The 19,392-nt window shown below is 42.0% G+C and overlaps 1 protein-coding gene across 3 annotated transcripts in view; it reads left to right on the top strand.

Moving 5' to 3' along the window:
* Nucleotides 1-19,392, top strand: part of Kdm3 (Lysine demethylase 3) — a 275,903-nt gene that overhangs the window by 76,730 nt on the left and 179,781 nt on the right. For all 3 annotated transcript variants that reach the window (XM_071703885.1, XM_071703884.1, XM_071703883.1), the window contains exon 7: nucleotides 8,997-9,096. In XM_071703885.1, coding sequence (XP_071559986.1) covers nucleotides 8,997-9,096 — 100 coding nt within the window. The remainder of the gene's footprint in view (nucleotides 1-8,996; nucleotides 9,097-19,392) is intronic.

Raw genomic sequence — 19,392 nt, 5'->3', positions numbered from 1 at the left:
CTTTCCATCATGATTCACTGTTCTTTCCGTTCCGCTGTTGTTGATATCGAGAGTCTTTTTAAACGTAATTTTGCGGGTTCCGATATTTTGCCCGCGTTTACCTAGATTTTCATTGCCGCCGACGATAACAGGTACATTCGTAGATATCGCGCAGCGATAAACAATCGAACTTTTTCTCCAACGTTACCGATAAATGAGCGATAACATAAACACGCCGGCGATAATTGGAGTGCCGAGTAACGAGCGATAGATAAAAATAAAATTTGCGACGCGAAATAAAGCTAAAGTGATTTCGTAACCGCGGCGTACTTAAACATTTTACAAGCGTTTATAATACGTCGCGTGCGTATACAGAGCGTCAAGGTATCTTTTAAAACTTGTCATAATTTCAGAAAACCTGTACATGTATAAGCACACAAGCCTAACAATATAAGACGTATTCAAAACACCACTCTACACTTGAATATACTTTTATGCATTTTTTATTTTCTATTGGATGGACATCGGTTATTTTAACCTCCCAGTTTTTTGTAGCTGACAAAATATTCCCGCGAGATGCATTATTAGCGCACATACGAGCGTTGTTGAGATTATTTCGAAAATAGTTCCGCGCCGAAGCAGCGCGGACATTCCACGAATAGTTTGCCCGCGAAGTTATCTTTACTTGAGTCTCCAAGGAAACCGTTTTGGTGATAACGGACAACAATAGTTGTCGCGAAAAGAAACGAAAATAAAGCGAGTTTCCCACCTATCACCCGCTTCCTTCCGCCAAACTCCTCGAATATCGTTTTTCGCCCTTTTTCCTCTCGCCGCCGTCGTCTTTTCTATTTAGTGCGCGCGGATGTATACACGCGTAATGTGATTAACGAGCACACGAGAGAATTGTCACGGACAACGGAAGGCGGAGGTAAAGAGGAAGAGAGAAAGAGAAAGAGAGTGAAGAAACAAAGGATATACAATGAAAAGAGGGGCGCGGGAGAAGTACGCGGGCGAAGATCTATTATGATGCGTCAGGGAGGGAGGATAACAGGGGAGGAAAAGAGGGGAAAAAGGGAGTCGCAATGGACGGAGGGTAAGGGAGAACGGATAGCGATAGAGCGAGCGAGCGCGAGGGATGGAAAGAGAGAAGCAGCAGGGGTGAGTAGGAGGGCGAGAGAAGACCGGAAGGGAGAAAGAGATAGACAGAGAGAGAGAGAGATGGTAGGGAAAATGAATTCTCGTTGGCAGTCAGATAACCCGGTACGATCGATCGGCGAATATCTGCCGCTCCGACAGCGTTGTACACACGCCGCACTTACACACAGAAACACGCGCCCTATGTACGCGGAAACACGGTTATATTATACATAGCGCAGAGACACGCTTATGTACCGTCAGGTATGCGCCGCGCCACGTACGTGTATGTAGATTTATGCGCTCGCGTCCCGCGTTTACGCGTGTGTTTCGCGCGTGCACGTATACGCGCCGGCCGCGCACATAGAGACACCCGTCTGCCGGCGCGACTTCGCGAACGATAGGAGGGAGGAGGAACGCACATGCACTATGCATGAATGCGCGCACATACACACGCCGGACCGGGCTGGATTTATTCCCGGCGGAACTTCGCGACGCGTGGAGACGAGAGAGGAATGCGAGGGAGGAAGAGCGAAAAGAGCTCTGCGGCGAGATACGAGTATCCACGGACGCCGCCCGTCCGCGTGGACTGCCGAGAGGGTTGTCAAGGGCTCGTACATTTTCGATCTCTATCAAGGAATGCGTATTATAAGCATTAGAAAAAAAGGAGACGTTGCTTTACTGACAGATTCGAAAATTCTTAAGAAAGAATCGACTTTGAGAAATCAACCTTTGCAAAGATATAAGAAAAACCATAAAACCATAAAGATATCCGATATTTATTTTTATTAGCTCTTGTTATTGATCTTTCTTGGTTACTGTCACTGTTATAAATTGCGCAGAGATATTGAGGTAATTGACAGCAAGCGTTTGAAAGATATTTAAACTGAGCCTTCAATTTCTTGACGCGGATACTAATGTCGCTTTTAACGAGACACGCCAACGTCTCGCTCGTCCGTTCATCTTGCATGGCGGACAGAAATTATGAATGGTTCTCGCGTGGAGCGCATTTCGGGATCGCGAATCTCAGTTCATCGCACGGGACGCGACCGCGCGTATGCGCCTCGCCTTTCTCTCTGCCTTTCTCCGTATTACCGGCAATATACGCGCCACGGACATTTTAATATTACAGGTGGAGTACTAAATGATTCAGAAATCCGCGTTTATTTCGGGTCACCGCACGCGATTATCCCTCAAACGTGGAGCTTCGACGAATCTCTCGATCGTCAACGTGAGCTACGCGGATTCGAATAGCAACCCTCGCTCATATTTTATTAGCCGCTTTGCCCTCGTTGCAGCTTCTCTCGTCCTTCTCCGTGCTGGTCCTCAGCGGCGACAGCATTTCCATCGAATAGCACCGGAAATTATTCACGAACGTGAAAATCGCATCAAGGGGCGAAGGACGGGGGCTCTATCAGGCAGGTTAAATTTACTAAAAAAGGATTCCTCAGTTTTCGATAATCTCGGAAATATAATATTAATCGTGGCTTCAATACGATCATTTTCCCAATATTGCGCACGTCAATGTTACTTATGGAATAATATATTTTTTAAGCACAAGTTATTTAAAGTTTTCTCACACATTAAAATTTTCAGTCTTAAATTTTTTAACTATAATTCTCTTTACTGCCTTCGTAACAGAAATGTCAAGCCATTAGTTGTTGTTATTCAATTACACGGAATATCTTAATTAAACTTTAATTTTTCATTGATAGAATAAAACACACATGTGATAGTTTTTTTTTACGAAGCTATCAGTAAGGAAAGATTAACTCTTTTTTAATTTTGTCGAGGAACTTGTCATTAAGTCGTAAAACAATTTGTAATCAAATTAGCTTTTTAGTCCATAGATAAGTTGTTCACGGATGTTAATGTACAATATCCACCGGCTGCCCACTCCTCCAAGCTTTTTAAAATTGATCACCTGAAATTTTAATAATCCCCCTTTACCGTGATAATCTTTGCATCCGCGCGACCCAGCGAGAGGTGATTAAAACTCCGCGTTAACGAGGTATGTACATATACACATCACTGTATAACGGACGATAATAAATTCTCGCGCTTTAGTAACGAGCACTCCGCGTTTTCTCGTAGAAGAAAAATGACGATGTCGACGTGAATTGTGCGTGCAGCCACGACGAGGCGAGGCGAGAAAGTGTGGTCCGCTGTCTGTCAATATTCCTCCGGATACTTGACTTGCATGCGAGTCGGGCGTGCGCATAGATAAAACGCGCGGCACGTCCACGACGGCGGCGGCTTTTGTCGCTTAACAAGGGTTGCAGTGCACAAACGACGGCGGCGGGAGTTACGCGAATTTACTTGTGATTGTATAATGCGGCTTCGAGGACAGACACCGAGCCCTCTCCTGCATTCCCCGAGCTAAACTTCCTTCCCTCGGAGCTACGGCGGCGCGAATAACGTCCGCGACATCCGATATATGAGGTTGTTTAATCCCTTTAGCACTGAAATGGTTTTTCGGCATTATCCGTAACTGGGGGCTGTGTATGAGTCAGCGGAAACTTTGTTATAGATACCTCGAAATTTAATAGCATTCGCGTGAGTCGTCGCGAGCGGTAAAGGGATTAAGAGATCAATTTTCGCTTCAGTCGAGGAAAATTTCGTCCGAGATCATCCGCTTCAAAAATTGCAACTGCATGTCATTCTTCACACCTTTAACATCTAAATTTTATTTAAATAAGTAAAGTTTTCTTCTAATCCGTAAGAGTATGTGCAACTGCAATCTACATCAGATGTATTGTTTAGAATTGTCAAGAGCATTTGGTCGGTCTTAAAGAGCTCATCTTGTAAGAAATATTTTTCGAGGCATTAATTAAATCCAATTCAACTTGGAAAGCGTCACGTATACGATTCGCGGCAATTTCCACGGACGAAAAATGGACGAAGTCGTACCGACTTAAAGAGGTCACCTGCACGAGTGGATCGGTTCGTAGGTAGAAAGGAACGACCGGTATTCTCCCGAACCGGTTGGTCGTGATAGGAAGGCAGTAAAAATCAGTGAACAAGCAAGCTGGCCTGGTCTTTCTGGTCGATTGGGTTTTATCGCGACGCCCAGTGCATTCGTCCGCTTGATGATGGGTGTATGTGTACGTATGCGTGTGGAGTGTAACGTGATACATGTAATGGGTTACACGCGTGCAGCGTCGAGATACGATTATGCTCGGGTATAGTAGGTGCGTGCACGCGTGTGCGTGCCATTGGCGTAACGTCGTCGTTTCCTGCACGCCTCCGTGATACCTGCTGTAATGCTGGCCATACAGGATAACGACGCATCCCGGCGATTCGTGGAACACGCGGCACGCTTCGTTATAACGACGGAAAATGAGAGCGCCGAAGAATGTGGATTAATAAGCTGGTAGAACGGTATCGAAGAGCACGCGGGTGAATGGGTTGGAACGAGGATGATTCGGATTAGAGGAAAAAAACGTGCATCCCAATAAGATTATAGAGAGTGTAAAAGAGAGCTAATGACTTCGTAGCGATCAAGAGAGTTGATAAATCCTGTTGAAAATGACGGGTAAAAATAAATTGATACATTTTTAAAGTAAAATGCGAAACGTTTATGAATTCTGTTCACCTGCCGCTAAGATTATCATTTTATCAATAAATTCTATCCGGAAATAATGATTATCCATATGCATAACATTGATTCATAACTACGTCTAATCACACAGTTAAATCGCTCAGCTTGTCTCAATCATTATCTCATAAGCGATTCACGTGTCGCGTTATCGTTCCAGTTCTCGTACATAATTTTCTTAGTTGAAACGCAATTTTGCCTCCTAACTGGCTCGTTGTTGACATCGAAAGCGCCAAGATAATCCAGTTTTATCCATACCTTGCGATACTTGTTACATAGTTAAGAGGAGACCTCGTTATCTATGTTTTTACATATGTGTGTCTGTCTCCTGATCAATGACATATTTTGGGATGTCTATGTTCTAATTTATAGAGAAATGTAAAAGTCGAATATTTTACTGTTACTGTTATTAAATTAATTTCTCTACCATATTAAATTATAATAAAAAAGGGATATAGACTTTTCAGAAAAATTTCAAATATAATATTTGATGGGGAAAAATATATGTAGGAGAGAAAGAGAGAGAAAATTGTTTGCTCATCGTAATATTCAATTTAAATTACTATTGTACCGTAAAGGTAGAGAGAGAGTTACAAATATTTACACTTATATTGCTCAGTTTTGCTTCCGGGCATCGATAAAAAATGAATTTGCGCATGAAAAATTTGAATTATTATGGCGGTTAATATTAAATAATTCAATATAATGTGCATATTTTTCTTTATTTTTTTTTAATTTAATTGAATATGCAAAATAACATTATCGAAAATTGGTATTTTAAAAGCCTCGTAAAAAAAACAAAAAAGAGAAAAACGAGAGAGACTGAGAGCGAATCTCGAGAGGACTCTGAACCGTAATAAATACGCCGCTGCTCGCATTCGCGTACACACACCACGCGGGGTTTCCGTGCAACCATTAATTAGATTAGCATATGCCGGAAAAAGATGCTGTCCGCACGTAATGCGTCCACCTATATCCATCGACGAAGATGCTATTATCTTGACGTACGTTAATGACATTATGGAATATCATCCATCGTCGTCGCCTTCAACGTTGCACAGCCGTTTCTTTCTCTCTCTTTTTTATTATTTATATCTCGTGTGCGAGACTCGCGAGTGTAAAAATAGAACTGACTGATGCGACGCGATCCAGTATACCGGATTATTTTTTATTACCTCGCGGATATACGCTCTCTCTCGATACTTATATTGAATTTTTGCTCGAAAGTACGATTACACTTCGCTTGCCTTTACATCGCGCAAAAATAGTGTGATTAACGCAAACTGCAATGTCACAATTTCACAATTTTTTCTATTTCTTTTCTGTTACTTTTTTTATGTGTTTCATGAAATTGTCGATAATCCTGCTTTCTAGACTATTTATAGTTTTTTTTTTCAAAGGAATTTTTAGAAAAATTTTGACAGAGATCGTTTGTTGCAATCTTCTAGTATTTAACATTACTATTTAAAATATATGTATATCTTGATAATTAAATTCTCTTTTTATTTAATTCTGAAATTGTACAATCCACTTTAATTTATATAAACAATTAAATTTTGCAATTTTTTTCATTTCATATTTAATCACGTCGTTTTATCGCAAGTTTGGAGAGCTTTTTATTTTAAATTGCTTGCAATTCAAAGACAAGTGGCATTTTAGTCAAGGAAAGAGAAATATTTCGTATTCAAGAGACTTTCTCTATTCAGGCATGTGTGTGTATCATATATGTACATGAGAGAATCGTACTTTAGAGCCTGCAGGCAGCACGTAAGAGCTCTTCTCTTCGCATATATGTGATCGAGATGCTCTCGCGCGCGCGCGTACACGAGACACATAAGCGAGCATATAACGCTCGTGTGTATCTGCCGGAATGCAACGGCCTAGGTGAAATGCCTGGCTCCGTGCCAGAGACTTTAACCTCAATTTGCAATAAAACACACACGAGAGAAAGAGAGAGAGGAAAGAGGGAGAAGAGAAAAAGAGAATACGAGGGTGGATTCTTCCGCACGGACGCGCACGCGGCGCATCTCACAGATCCCTTTTCTCGTACAGAAATGCGAAAGGTGCAACCAACAAAGGACCTGCATGGTGAGATAGAATGAATTTTTCAGTCAACATTAATTCGAGAAATTTATCGTGATTCTGGTCATGACTTGGAGAATTTTTTACCGCTCAACCGTCGCACTCTCATTCGGTGACATAATCCTTCGGAGGATTAGATCTGAAAGCCGGAGATTGAACGATCAGTACCTGCTGTTGGCGTTTCTTCAGCCAGCATAACATCATTAGCGATCTTATCGTAACGGTTGCGACTGATATTATAATTGAATTATATAGCTTTATAATATTGATTTTTAACGAAAGTTGAAACGTGCTAGATAATATTGATAACGTACGAACAATATCAATGTATCGAGATAAAAAGTAGATAAAGACTCTTCCTGGAGTCACGCCACTATAAATGAAAAATGAGATTAGTAGTATGGAATTATTGTATACGTTTGATTATATTGGTTTGGTTAAAAGATCGATAGCTATAACGAGAGAATATTAATCCTCTGAAGGCTATTTTCATATTTGCGTTTGTATCGCGTGTTACGGTCCGTGGAAGATGTGCAATCTTACGAGATGATCGCGTTTGGTATGCGAAGGAAGATTACAGTATTCCAAGCGGCGTTATATCCCGGCGAGGGGAAACTTAAGATGTAAAAAATTTCAGTAATTTAGCGAAGCACTTTCAAGATCTAATTTTATTTTTGCGGAAGTCTAGGATTTTATTAAGAGATGCCTGGAATACCCTGACACCGGATTCCGGTAATTTAGTCTGCTATTTTCGTTCCCTTTCTTTTCGTCGCTTATGCATCGCGGTATCACGTTACGCTACATTATCTCGTGGTCTAATGTACGTAGGGCAGTCTTCTCTACTTACGATCTTATGCAATTTTAACGACGAGCTCGAAATGGACATTTACATTACTAAAATTTCGAAGAAGAGTTAATGAAAACCTCGCTGTTTAGACTTTATCCTTTCCGAATGTTCGTTTGTATTTAATTACAACGCCCCTTAAGAGTCTCGCTATAAGGAACATTAGACTCCAGACTTGTCGGTGGAATTTGCCGTTAAAATTTAGGTTGTCGTCTCCGCGTGTATACGCGACACATTCGCTCGCTCGCGTTTATCTCGAAGCGCGCTTGCGTCCGCGTCCGTTTATCACCGCGGCAATAAACGCAGCAGTTAAACAAAGACGGTAACTCGCCTTGTCCTGACCCGCCTCTCGCGCTGTTCCTCGCGTACCGGTGGCTTTACGAGCGGCGACGAAGAGCCCGGGACTGACTGTTACGATTATCTGACTGCGGATATGTTCGTACAACCGCACATAGTTCAAGCAAGGACGAAGGATAGGACGAAAAACGACGACGACGACAATGAAAACGATGCGGGAAAGAGATAGAGACCCCCGGAGCCATCGAGACTCTATAAAGTCTTGTGGCTGGCTGCGCGATTTTACCCGTGGCGAAAGTTGCACCAACGTCACAGATGTGCTACCGATTACTCGAAAAGAACGTAGCGAATGACTCTTATCCACGCCGTACGTTCGAGATGTTCGAAATGATTATTTCTTGCGCTTCTACACCACATTGAAGTTGCAGCACGACGCTCTTAATTTCGACATTATGTCCACATGCATTTTGAGTAAACGGGTATTTGGATTTGCGAGGGTTTTCTGAAAATAAAGCAAGACAGTTGTGATTTCTTTTAATTGTGTTACATTATTTCTTGTTTGTTCGTGATTACTTTATTGTTACAAGAATATACTTATTATTTTGACGAGTTCCGTTAAACATTGTAATCGCACGAAAATCGATTCTGCCGCAGTGTGCATAATTATAGTTGAGCCGCAATGTCTGTGGCGTGTCTGTAATCTGCGTGATCGGTCGAGCTGTAATAAATCGGTACAATCGTTTATTTTCCTCCACAGTCATCAGCTGACTTCGAAAGAAAGCGTGGAAATATTTTCGTTGCACGCGATGTATCAGCATTCGATGCTCAATCTGTCTGCGATTTGTCTTCGTTAAAAATCAGGATAACAAGATCATTTTACTTTTATTCAAGATTTATTTTTTGTAAAACTATTATTAAAAGTACGAAACTATTTTCCTACATGGATTTGAGTGAGTAATGAAAAGCTACGTTTGCGCACATAGTTATATCTTATATATTAATGTTTATGTTCTCTAATTATTTTCCAAAAATTAATTAACGTCTTCTTTATTTATTGTTTAGCCACGACCCGGAAGAAGGCCTCGAAGACGGCCGGGAAACGCGGCGCAATTACAGACAACTCCGCGGGTACAAAGCCCAATATCGCAGCAACTCGAAAAAGGTAAGTGATCTTCGAGGATCTTTAATTCTTCTGCCGAAACGCCGATACACGCGCAATTACAATATTATTCACAATTTACGTCTTTTATTAATTACTCTATCATATACGAAGGGGAATTCAGTCGTCAGTAAAGTATGCAAAACACGAATTGCAAAATATGGAGCCACCGTAATTGACTATTATTTGCGAAAAAGTCGCGTCAGAAAGTTGCATCTTGCCAAATATTAGCATGCAAGCATCTTTTAATATTATTAACGTTTGAGGGAACTGTGTCAAAGAATTTTATACCTGCAAATACCACGGTATCTAAAGTAATTAAACCTCTACGAACGATTTCAAAGTAAAGAAACTTTCAGAAACTCAAGTCTTTCGGCTTCGCCGGATTTTTCCGTAAATGATAGTCAATTCCGAAAGCGAGGGCCCACTTTCCTTGCCCCGAAACGACTGGAGACGATAATCGCGAGTGGCGTGCTATTTGAAATTGAGATTTAATGAGAACGCAAATGGAGAGAAACTCTCGTAGGAAGCACGGGAGAAGCTCGGTTGCCCGAAATTCATTAGTCGGTTCGCGGAATGTCTGCCCGCTAATTTCTCTCTGGGGCAGAAGTGGTGCGGTATTCGCGCGCTGATGAATACTGTTTTAATCGTGTTCCGAAGGCAGTGAACTTTCGTAGCGGGGCTCGCGCAACCGTCGGAGTTTCTCCGACTTCATCGGAGGCGAGCTCGAAGCTCGTATAGCGGGCGCCGTGCGCCGATAAATCTTTTTAAGTCGATGAACGCGATCGGCGGGTCGGCCGATACTCGGGTCAGGCCGGCACAATCGCGGCCGACGGCCGTTAATCGTTATCGGATAGTAAAAGCTTATCCGGCGCTCGGTTTCCGATAGCCGTTGCCACGGTATTACTCGACGTGCCATTCTTGCCCGCGTTTGTCGGGAGGGATCGTTTCACCGATCGATCGTTCGAGCAATCTCGCCCTCGCGCGCGCGCGCGCCCGCGCCCGCGAGCAACAAGACGAACGAAAGGGTTCTGATTTAACAACGCGATCCCCGGCGTCTCGGGTATCATAATAAAAGCGCGATAAAAGCGCTGTGATATCGCGCTCGCGTCGTGTCGTACATCGGCAAGCGCTCGTAAACATCGCGAGTTAGGGCGCAGGAAGTGCGGTGAAAACTGATTGTTGCTAAGGCAAATAATACCATTGCTGTTTCTGATACGAAACAGAACGGGACGTGTCATATCTGAAACTGTCGTAGTTTTTTCATCTTCCATAAATATATTTAAAATGCTTCTAAATTAAACGGAGAACATGTGCTTTAATTAATGTACACAGAGAGAACGATTTCTTTGGATTTAAATGTTAAAATGTCAATAACTTTCGAGTCACTAGCGATTGAAAATCAAGAGTTGAAAGTTAAATTTCTGCAGTGCAATTAAGCATTAAATTCCTTTTATTTGATGTCACGGCTTAATGATAAAAAACAATTTAACTTCAAATATTAAAAGATTACAACTGTAACTATTATTACCAGAAATATAATGTCCAAAACCATCAAAAAATTTCAAAAATACTTAATAAGTCGGTCTGAAATTTTACAAAATTTTTTTACAGTGTAGATCACACGTTTTTTGCATCCAACAATACAGAGAAACCGTATTTGTATTATATATATATCTTGAGAAGAACATTAATTCAGGAATATGCGCGCGACATCGCGCAAAGTTGACGAAGTATCGCCCGGTGACATACCCGTTACGTTACGAAATGGCATCGTCGATAAACCGCCAGTTATCGGGGCCAATAACTATAATTCTCCCCCTCCGTGTCTCGCGCGCTGACGCCAAGGCGGAAGAGCCTACGTGGTCTCGTGAGCTACCGCATAGCTCTGTCGACCCAGTGTCCAGGTCTTCGGCGTGGTCGATGAAGCGAGGTCAAACGGGGTCGTCGTCGCCCTCGTCCTCGTCGTCTTCTTCGTCGTCGTAGATAGATGCACGCCGAATCGATCCGCGCGAAGGTCAGACGAGAGCCAGGCTCGGTGACTCCTCGTCTACTCCATGCCTCTGAGCGATTCGGCCGCGTTCATTCATGGACTCGGGAGGCTGCCAGAAACCGGGGCGTTATTTCGAGTGCGAGAACCGGCCGGCCGAAAAAAGGGTGTAACACGATCGAGGGTGGTAGAGCGAGATGATAGGCGAGACGGGAGAGCGAGAAAAGGAACGAGAGGAACGTATCGGGAGAACGGGTTATAGGAGAGGACGCAAGGGGAGAAGGAGCATATAGTCATATGTAGCCGAGGGACGAGGGAAATAAATGGTTCGAGGAACCGGCAGAAACCGGTTCGCGGACAAAAGACACGTTGCCGGCATCGCCTGAACTGCCGTCGAGCAATTCGAAGGGTGAGAAGGGAGGAGGAGGAGGAGGAGAAGAAGAAGAAAAAGGAGCCGTATCGAGGCGCGAGAGGGTGAGAATGGAGAAAAGGCTGACTCAGGAAGAAGAAAAGGGACCTGGTGATTCCGATGGAAGAGGCCGGTAACCTCCCACCGGCTCTAAAGTCTGTGTTACGCGATCTAAAATTCGCGACGAAATGTTACATGTCTTAGAATACAGAAGATACACTTTCGTGATAACTTGTGTTCAATTTTTCATGTATGTTTAATTCTTCACAGCAATATAAAACAAAATCTTATTTTAAGTACTTGTTTATTGAGCAGAATTAATAATAGAATTCGAATCGTGTAAAATGGGCGTAACACAGGCCGAGGGACGAGAATTGCACGGTCTTCGTCCGCGGTGAATTCGCTCTAATCCTCAAGAGGCCGTTTCTTAGCTCCATTTCTTCAGATCCCTCCGCGGCCTACCTCTCGTCTATTTATCTTCCTTTCTCTCGTTCTCTGGGTTACTCGAGCTCTCATTACGAGCGGTCATTTCGTTGTTGTGTTCTCCTTCCTGATTTGCACCCACCGAGAATTTTTTTGTCCTAATTTTAATCGGCTACAGTTTCTTTTCACCTTTGACCGCGACATTGATTTCGAATATTTGCAATATTTTTGTTTCGTACTTCCGTTGAGATCAGAGATATTTTACAATACTTTAACAATATCGAGGAATATTAATGTGATCAAAGAGAGAATATCATAGTAATGATACACCGTGTGTAGTTTTGCTAGTGTTTTTAATATTGAATAAACTATTGTTAAATATTGGAGAAATATTTGCGTTATTGAAATTTTTTTAGTTTTGGTATTTTGTCTCCGATACCATTTTGTCGACATTTAAAAAATATCAGTAGATTTACTAATTTTAATATACTCTCGGCACATTTTCACAATAGGTATCTATTAATACACTGATTGGTAACATCAATATACTGTAAAATAATATTAAATTTGAGCGATTATACGATATGATGAATACTAATACGATGGTTACGTGCATCGCGCGATGAACTAATCGTGATTATGGCACCAGTTGATTTAATCCACGACGTGGACGAATTAAATTCCAATTTAGAGAATCTACGTGAAATCGATTGCGTCAGAACGTTGCTATCGGATTTTCGGTTAGCGTCACGTTTTTAGTCCAAATTAAAGGATAACAGATTGTCGTCGATGAAGTTTGGAGCACCAGGAAAATATCCAATTTGAGATGGCTCCTGAATAATTCAAAAGTTTCGTCTGTCTTTTTGCACGATTATCGCGGCGAGTTTTTCACAATTTTGAAATAACACGGCGGTTTCTGACTTTACGAAACCAAATAAAATTATCTCTCATCGTCTCTCGGTGAATATTCCTGGAATCTCTGATCTCTTCCTGGTTATCTCTTTATAGTCTGAGTTTAAGAAAATCAACGTCAAATTCTTCAAATAACTTCGGGTCGAGCTCGTTAGCAAGTTCTCGATTATTTAATAAAAGTCATGATTTAGCAAAGGTTTAAATACTGATATAGCTGATACGATGAATGCTGAGCTTATCTATTTTTACCAGCTGGTACTTATTATTGCGATTGTCTCACTGTACATTATTCGGATTATTTATCGATTTTATTTTTTTTTTAATTATGTAATTTCCGTAAAAGTCTTACACTTAATGCTATCTATCAATCAGCTATAATTACGAATCTGCGTCAACTGCAACATCGATTTATCTGACTTTTGAACCTGATATTTTTAATTATTTTATGCATCTTATCGTTTGCACAGAAGATTATAAATTCTCAGCATATCTACTTTTTACTTTTACATAATGATTTTTACTCGAGTCATATATCTACCTTTTTATGAGCATTACTGAAACAATCTATTTTTTGCGTTTACGTAATAGCCAATAACATTAATCATATATTTTTAATTATTTTATCGCATATAAATTACACATACTGTACAGAAAACAAAATCAAAATCTTGAAAGAGTTAGGAAACATCGATTTATGCGATCGTTCGAGGAACGCTCCCACACCGAAATTATCCCGCGAATGAAAAGATTCAAAGCCGATCTTTCTTTTCGCGAGTACGAAACCAGAGGGTTACCGCGCGGTAGACCTCGTGGTAATAAAATAGCAAGACCCCGCAGTTCTTTGAAGTGGCACTCTCGCGGTCGTCGGTATAATTTCTTGCATCCTGGGCCCTCGTCAACATCCCGCTGCTCGTTCGGGTTCTTTTTTTATTTTCACGAGGGCTATATACGTCGCAAAAATAAACGACTGGCGTAAGCGCGTGTCGGATGACACATTGCTGAAAATACAACCCCGAGCGGCTGCACCGCACCAAGAGCGCTGATGTCTCACGGTAATTACGCCTGGAAAAATAAAAAGGGCGATGCAAAAGAGAAGACGTCGGCGCCGGCAGGGGGCTGTCGATGTGCGGCCCTTTATAGCTACGCCTATATTTGGACGATTGCATATGTCAGGAGCTACATAATTTTGAACTATATGTCCATTGAACTACCTCGGTTACCTGCAAAAAGTCCTTTGTTATAATTTTTATAAATTTATTTATAATTTGCTTTACAATGTCAGTTAGCACATTTTTAATATAAAGACAGTTCAACAACTAATTAAAGGAACGATATACGTAATGGGCTGATAATCAGACTGCTACGTTTATAGATCAAGGCTTGTTAAGGATAATTTATACATTATGCCAATTTTCTATGGTCACGGAAGTATTGGTCTTGCGAGCAATTTGCAAACGATGTTTTCACCGCGCATTTACTCCGTCGAACGAGTTTTCCGAACAGAGATGATAATAACGCGACATTCCTGCCATTTTATATGTGCAATTACATTTTAATTATCTCTTGTATCGAACGTTGTTGTAATAAACTTGTAATATCGAAATTACTGGGTCGTTAAATGTTGCACGGAACATTGTTAACTCACCAGTTCAACAATGCAGCATCCGAGAAGCGAATATGAATAATTCATTAGCACGGGAGAAGGGGGGGGAGAGAATAACAGGGGGAGGAATGGATTGTTATCGTTCCCGAGGTAAGGCAGAGCAGTGAAAGCGTTACGTCGCGCGGCATTTACATGGAAATTCCGTACGCATTTGGCGAAACGTGCTTTTCGCCCCATCTCGTCTCGTTCTCGTTTCGAGAGAGACGCGGCTTCACAGCTACGTATATAAAGTCCGACCCTTCGAACCAATTACGCGAGACCTCGTTGGCTTTGCTTCTCGGGAAATTACACCCCCGTACCTTACGCGGGGTTCTTCTTCATTCCCGTCTTTCTACCCCTTTGCTATCCTCACTCCCTGGCAGCCCTTTTCACTCTCAATATTTGTTCTGTCTTGATCGATCAACTCACAGTTTGATACCTCATTTCGACTCGCGTTACACTGTTACGCGAGATCGTTCTGACACCTCGAGGGGAGGCTATAGGAAAGGGGTTCAATAAATTTAGGAACGTTGCAGCGGGGCGAACAATATGGGCTTAAATATTCAAGCATCGACGTATAGCGTGATAATTTAACGCGAGAACCATTGTGTCTCACCGTGCCTTTTTAAAGAGCGTTGTTTATTCCGAGGCAGTTTCACGAGGAATATAGAGACTCCGGTGAAATTCCAAACGCAATTACGTCTCGCGTATATATTCAACCGGGACGGTAAATTAAATTTCACCGACGCTGAAATAAAATGTTGATGACAAGCGAAGCTTTTTGGGCTCTCGATTACATTTTTAAGAGACGCGCGTGGCCATATAGGTGGATAATTATATCAGATTATATGATTGATGTATATTATTCGACGAGAAATTGATGAACAAGATGGAAATGTATACACGCTTGTATATTTCAGCACCGGAATTACTTTCGGGATTAGGCGATATATCGTTGAATTCGCGGAATCGCGTCACGTACGATGGCATTGTAAGCAATCAATTCCACGTTCCTGCGAGAATAATTCATCACCGCGCTGTGTCTGTCGTCGATTCCTCTGGGTCTGTGTAATCGAAATCGTTTCCCAATGCACGTATCACTTCCCACCCTCCCGTTCTCTCCCTCTCATTCTCTCACACATTCTCTCGTTCTCTCATACCTTCGTCGACTCGGCTTCACGCACGAACGCACCGCAAACGCGAGTTTCTATACTAATTATACGTGGATGCGCATAATGCTCGATGCACCTGATACCGATAATAATGCCGACGCGTCTGCTGTTTCCAAGTTCTCGATGTACACATCGACAGATGGATACTTCCATAAGTCTTGCAACGAACTTCCGGCGGACGGAACGGATGGAGGTACAATTGAAACGAGAGAGATGGAAACGGCTGATTAACCCTTAAACCCTTCGTCAATCGTAACGCTTTGTTCCTGGAACAAACGTGCGAATAGGACCCGCATCGTTTGTCGCGAATTCATTCTCACCGCGCGACCCACCGGCTCCAAAAATGTTTTTCTCTTTTGGAAACATGAAAGCGAGACCGCGCGATAATTGTCAACGGAGAGTATGGATTGAAAAGGGATCAATTTCGCTGCAACGTGATAACGCAATGGTTCCCGGTGCGTTGCCTCGAAAGTGTCGTTTCGCCGGACGTGCCGGACGTGCCGGGCGAATTTGCGCACACGCTCGAGCGAGAGAACCGACCGTAGGTGTGTCTCGCACGTGCGAGAGTGCGGGCGTGTACCACGAACGAACGGCAAATTAAAGCATTGTCGGGTAGCACGTGGGCGGTCTGTCGCGCTACGTAATGTATGCAACTCAACATTATGCGCGTTGCGCCGAATGCATACACGCCGATACGGCGAGTTATCCGGTTCGCATGACGATGTCCGTTAGGAGCCGACGCAAATGTAGCTCGAGGATATGTGGCCGGCGAAAGAATAACGTCATGTTCGACCGGAATGTGCGAATTAACGAATCCTGCATCGTGTTAATAGGCATGAGGAGCGGAAGTATTAAGTGGTTAAAACTAACTTACAGAGTGATAAGTCATACGCGAAGTGTCATGTTACATGTTAATTATAAAAATTAGTAGAAAGCATCGGATTGTTTAATGGAAACTTATTACTGCTTGTTCGTCATATATTTCTCTATTAATCTATTATCATATTTATATTTATCGGAGATTTAAAATACACTTAGCGACTATGCGATATCTTATAAAATGTTCAACGGAATGTATCATCATATGCTAGAGCTGGTGCTCTCATTCTAATGAAATTGGCCGAATTCAACTGTGTATGCGGAGGCACATTACTCCCCATCCAATCTCGATAAATATGATTAATACCATTGTATGCTTTATCTGCACGACTCCATTTCCGCGTGGAATATCCGTCGTAAAATGCAGCGTTGTATTCTCGCGCTCTTCCGCGTGGTTTTGTACATAACGGGAGTGACACGTTAATTCTGTATTCGGTCGGTGAATAAGAGTTTTAACGGTTTACGAGCACAATAAAAAAGGGGGCTGTATGATGCAGTTTCTGTCGAGCCGCGCCGGATAAGGATTATCGGAAAATTCCCCGCGGAGTTATATGTCATTACGCGAGCGTTGATATTTTGCATGAGAAGCAGCCGGCGAGAAAGAAGAGTAAACGCTTTTAGGAGGGAGGCGCCGCGCGGAAACGCCTCCTTAAAGAGTCGCTCCGAAACGACAAGCGCGAACACGCGTGCGATTCGCACCGCACGCGTGTACACGCGCGTATGTACGGTGGAGACGATAACGTTCCGTTTATCGTTCGTGCGCAGGCAGTAAAGCGAAACGTCCGCTCGTAAAAATGCGAGTATCGACGTTATTCTTTCCCGGCTTTCGGAGAGTCGGGGGATTCGACTCGTAATATCGAGCATGTAACACCGAGCCCGTACGGTTTCGTTCAAATCCCGCACCGCCGCCTTTCCCATCGCGTGCATCGCATTCGATAAAAGCGTTCAATAAAAGCGAGACGTTAAAGCGCGCTGGATGCGCGCGCGAGTCGACGCTCTTCTGCGACGACACGCTTAATACACCCCTACGGCAGGATCGTAACTCATAACTGATTCGCTCGCAAATTATAGTTACAAACGCAATTTGTAACTATAATTTGTAATCCGATGGTAACTAAATTACGAAAGTAATTTCCGCTTCCGCGACGGTTAATTCCAGGTGATGCGACGCGCGAGTGAAGATCGTAATGATATCTCTCGATCGCGACATCGATATTTTCTGTTGTTGCTCTCATTATAATTCAGCATCCATGCTTTCCGTCTGCATTCACGCGGAGACATATTTGGAACAAATCACATTGTGTTTAAAAGATTATTATTTGTACTGAACTAAAATTATCTCGTTAATTTATTTTTCTTTCCTTGTGTGAATTATCGCACCATATCTGTTGCTTCACGATCATAATTATTATTATCTGATCGATAATACGGTACATTGCCAGTCTCTATTCATTCGTAAAACTGCTTTCATATAGCGTTCGCTCGAAGTCGAGCGTAGGAGACGCGTGATTTCGCGATCGGTATCGGGATCGCGTTGGCATACGCGTATGCGCTCTTATTGCGCAATCTACGAGCGGAAGAAAAGTGCGGATCGATGCGAGAGCGGACACAATGACCGCGAGTGCAGCGTGCGAGCTCGCCCACGCGCGACGAGGTGCGACTTTTGAATGAATCGTCGCGTCGTGATGACTCATCGATCGCCGCGACGGGACCCGCGGCCGATAAATCGCGTTTCGAAATTAATTGCCGGTTCGTTCGAGCGCGAAGGGACACGCGAGGGGGGAGTACGCTTTCGACACGGCGCGGTCACGTTGTTATATTGAAATTCAGCGGCGCGTGTGTCGGCTTTTATTGGGTCCTGCATTCCGAGCGCAATAAACCTTAATAGCTCGAAATCCACGCCCCGCTTTTACATACGAATCGACGCGAATCCCGTTTGTGTGTGATCGGAGTATACGTGAGTGCTATATTTGTGTAACGACCAGGGTTATTTTCCATAGTTCGAAATTTCGATGTGCTTCCCTTATTGTTAGATAAAGTCCAAATCTTCAATTGGAGCAAAAACTTAAAAAGTTGGATAAGTTATTTTTATATTTTAGGGAGCGAGATTAATAATCTTGTTCAATCGTGTAAAATTAGACGTTCAGACCTATAATTTCGCTTGTACGCATACAGATCTGTTAGTGATTTTTTATTTCACAGTTCAAACATTAGGTATTGATTTTTATTACTCAGCTCATTTTGCCTTCTGGTTTCTTATATGTAAATATTAACTGCAACAAACAGTTGACAACCGACAAGTTGAATATTAATAGCTAATATTGACACACAGCTACAAGTTATTTAATTATTTTTATTTATAAAAGTCTGAGTGATTGATTAATTATTTAAAAAGAATGATTAAATCTAAAATTAAATTTAAAATTATTGAGGAATAAAATTTAACTTTATTTTGATTGAAAAATGGCAATTAGAAATTGTGTAATTTTGATAAATCAAAAAATTGAGATATTTCTTGCGATTTGCTCTTATATTATTTTTTATCTATTTTAATCACACAAATTTATTTCGCTCAGAAAAAATTGTAAAAATAATACTAATAATTAATATAATTTCTCTATAAATATCTTCTTTTAAAACAGGAGAAAATTCTACCTTTCAAATAAGCGCTGGATTTAATTGTATAATAATCTGTCTATCTTAATTTGAAATGCAAAAAGCAGAAAATATACAGCATACATTTGTTTTTTTAAGTAACGGATCATATATTGTAAAAATATATGCATCGAATATGATTATCCGAGTTGCGAATAATAATTGACAAATCGAAGAGTAGGTGTAAGTGCAATTACGAGTTTATGCGCGTGAACTC

Source organism: Temnothorax nylanderi, unplaced genomic scaffold, assembly GCF_030848795.1.
Source record: "Temnothorax nylanderi isolate EJ_2023f unplaced genomic scaffold, tnyl_v1.0 TNYL_tig0037_pilon, whole genome shotgun sequence".
Taxonomy (NCBI): domain Eukaryota; kingdom Metazoa; phylum Arthropoda; class Insecta; order Hymenoptera; family Formicidae; genus Temnothorax; species Temnothorax nylanderi.
This window is presented reverse-complemented; position numbering and strand designations above follow the sequence as displayed.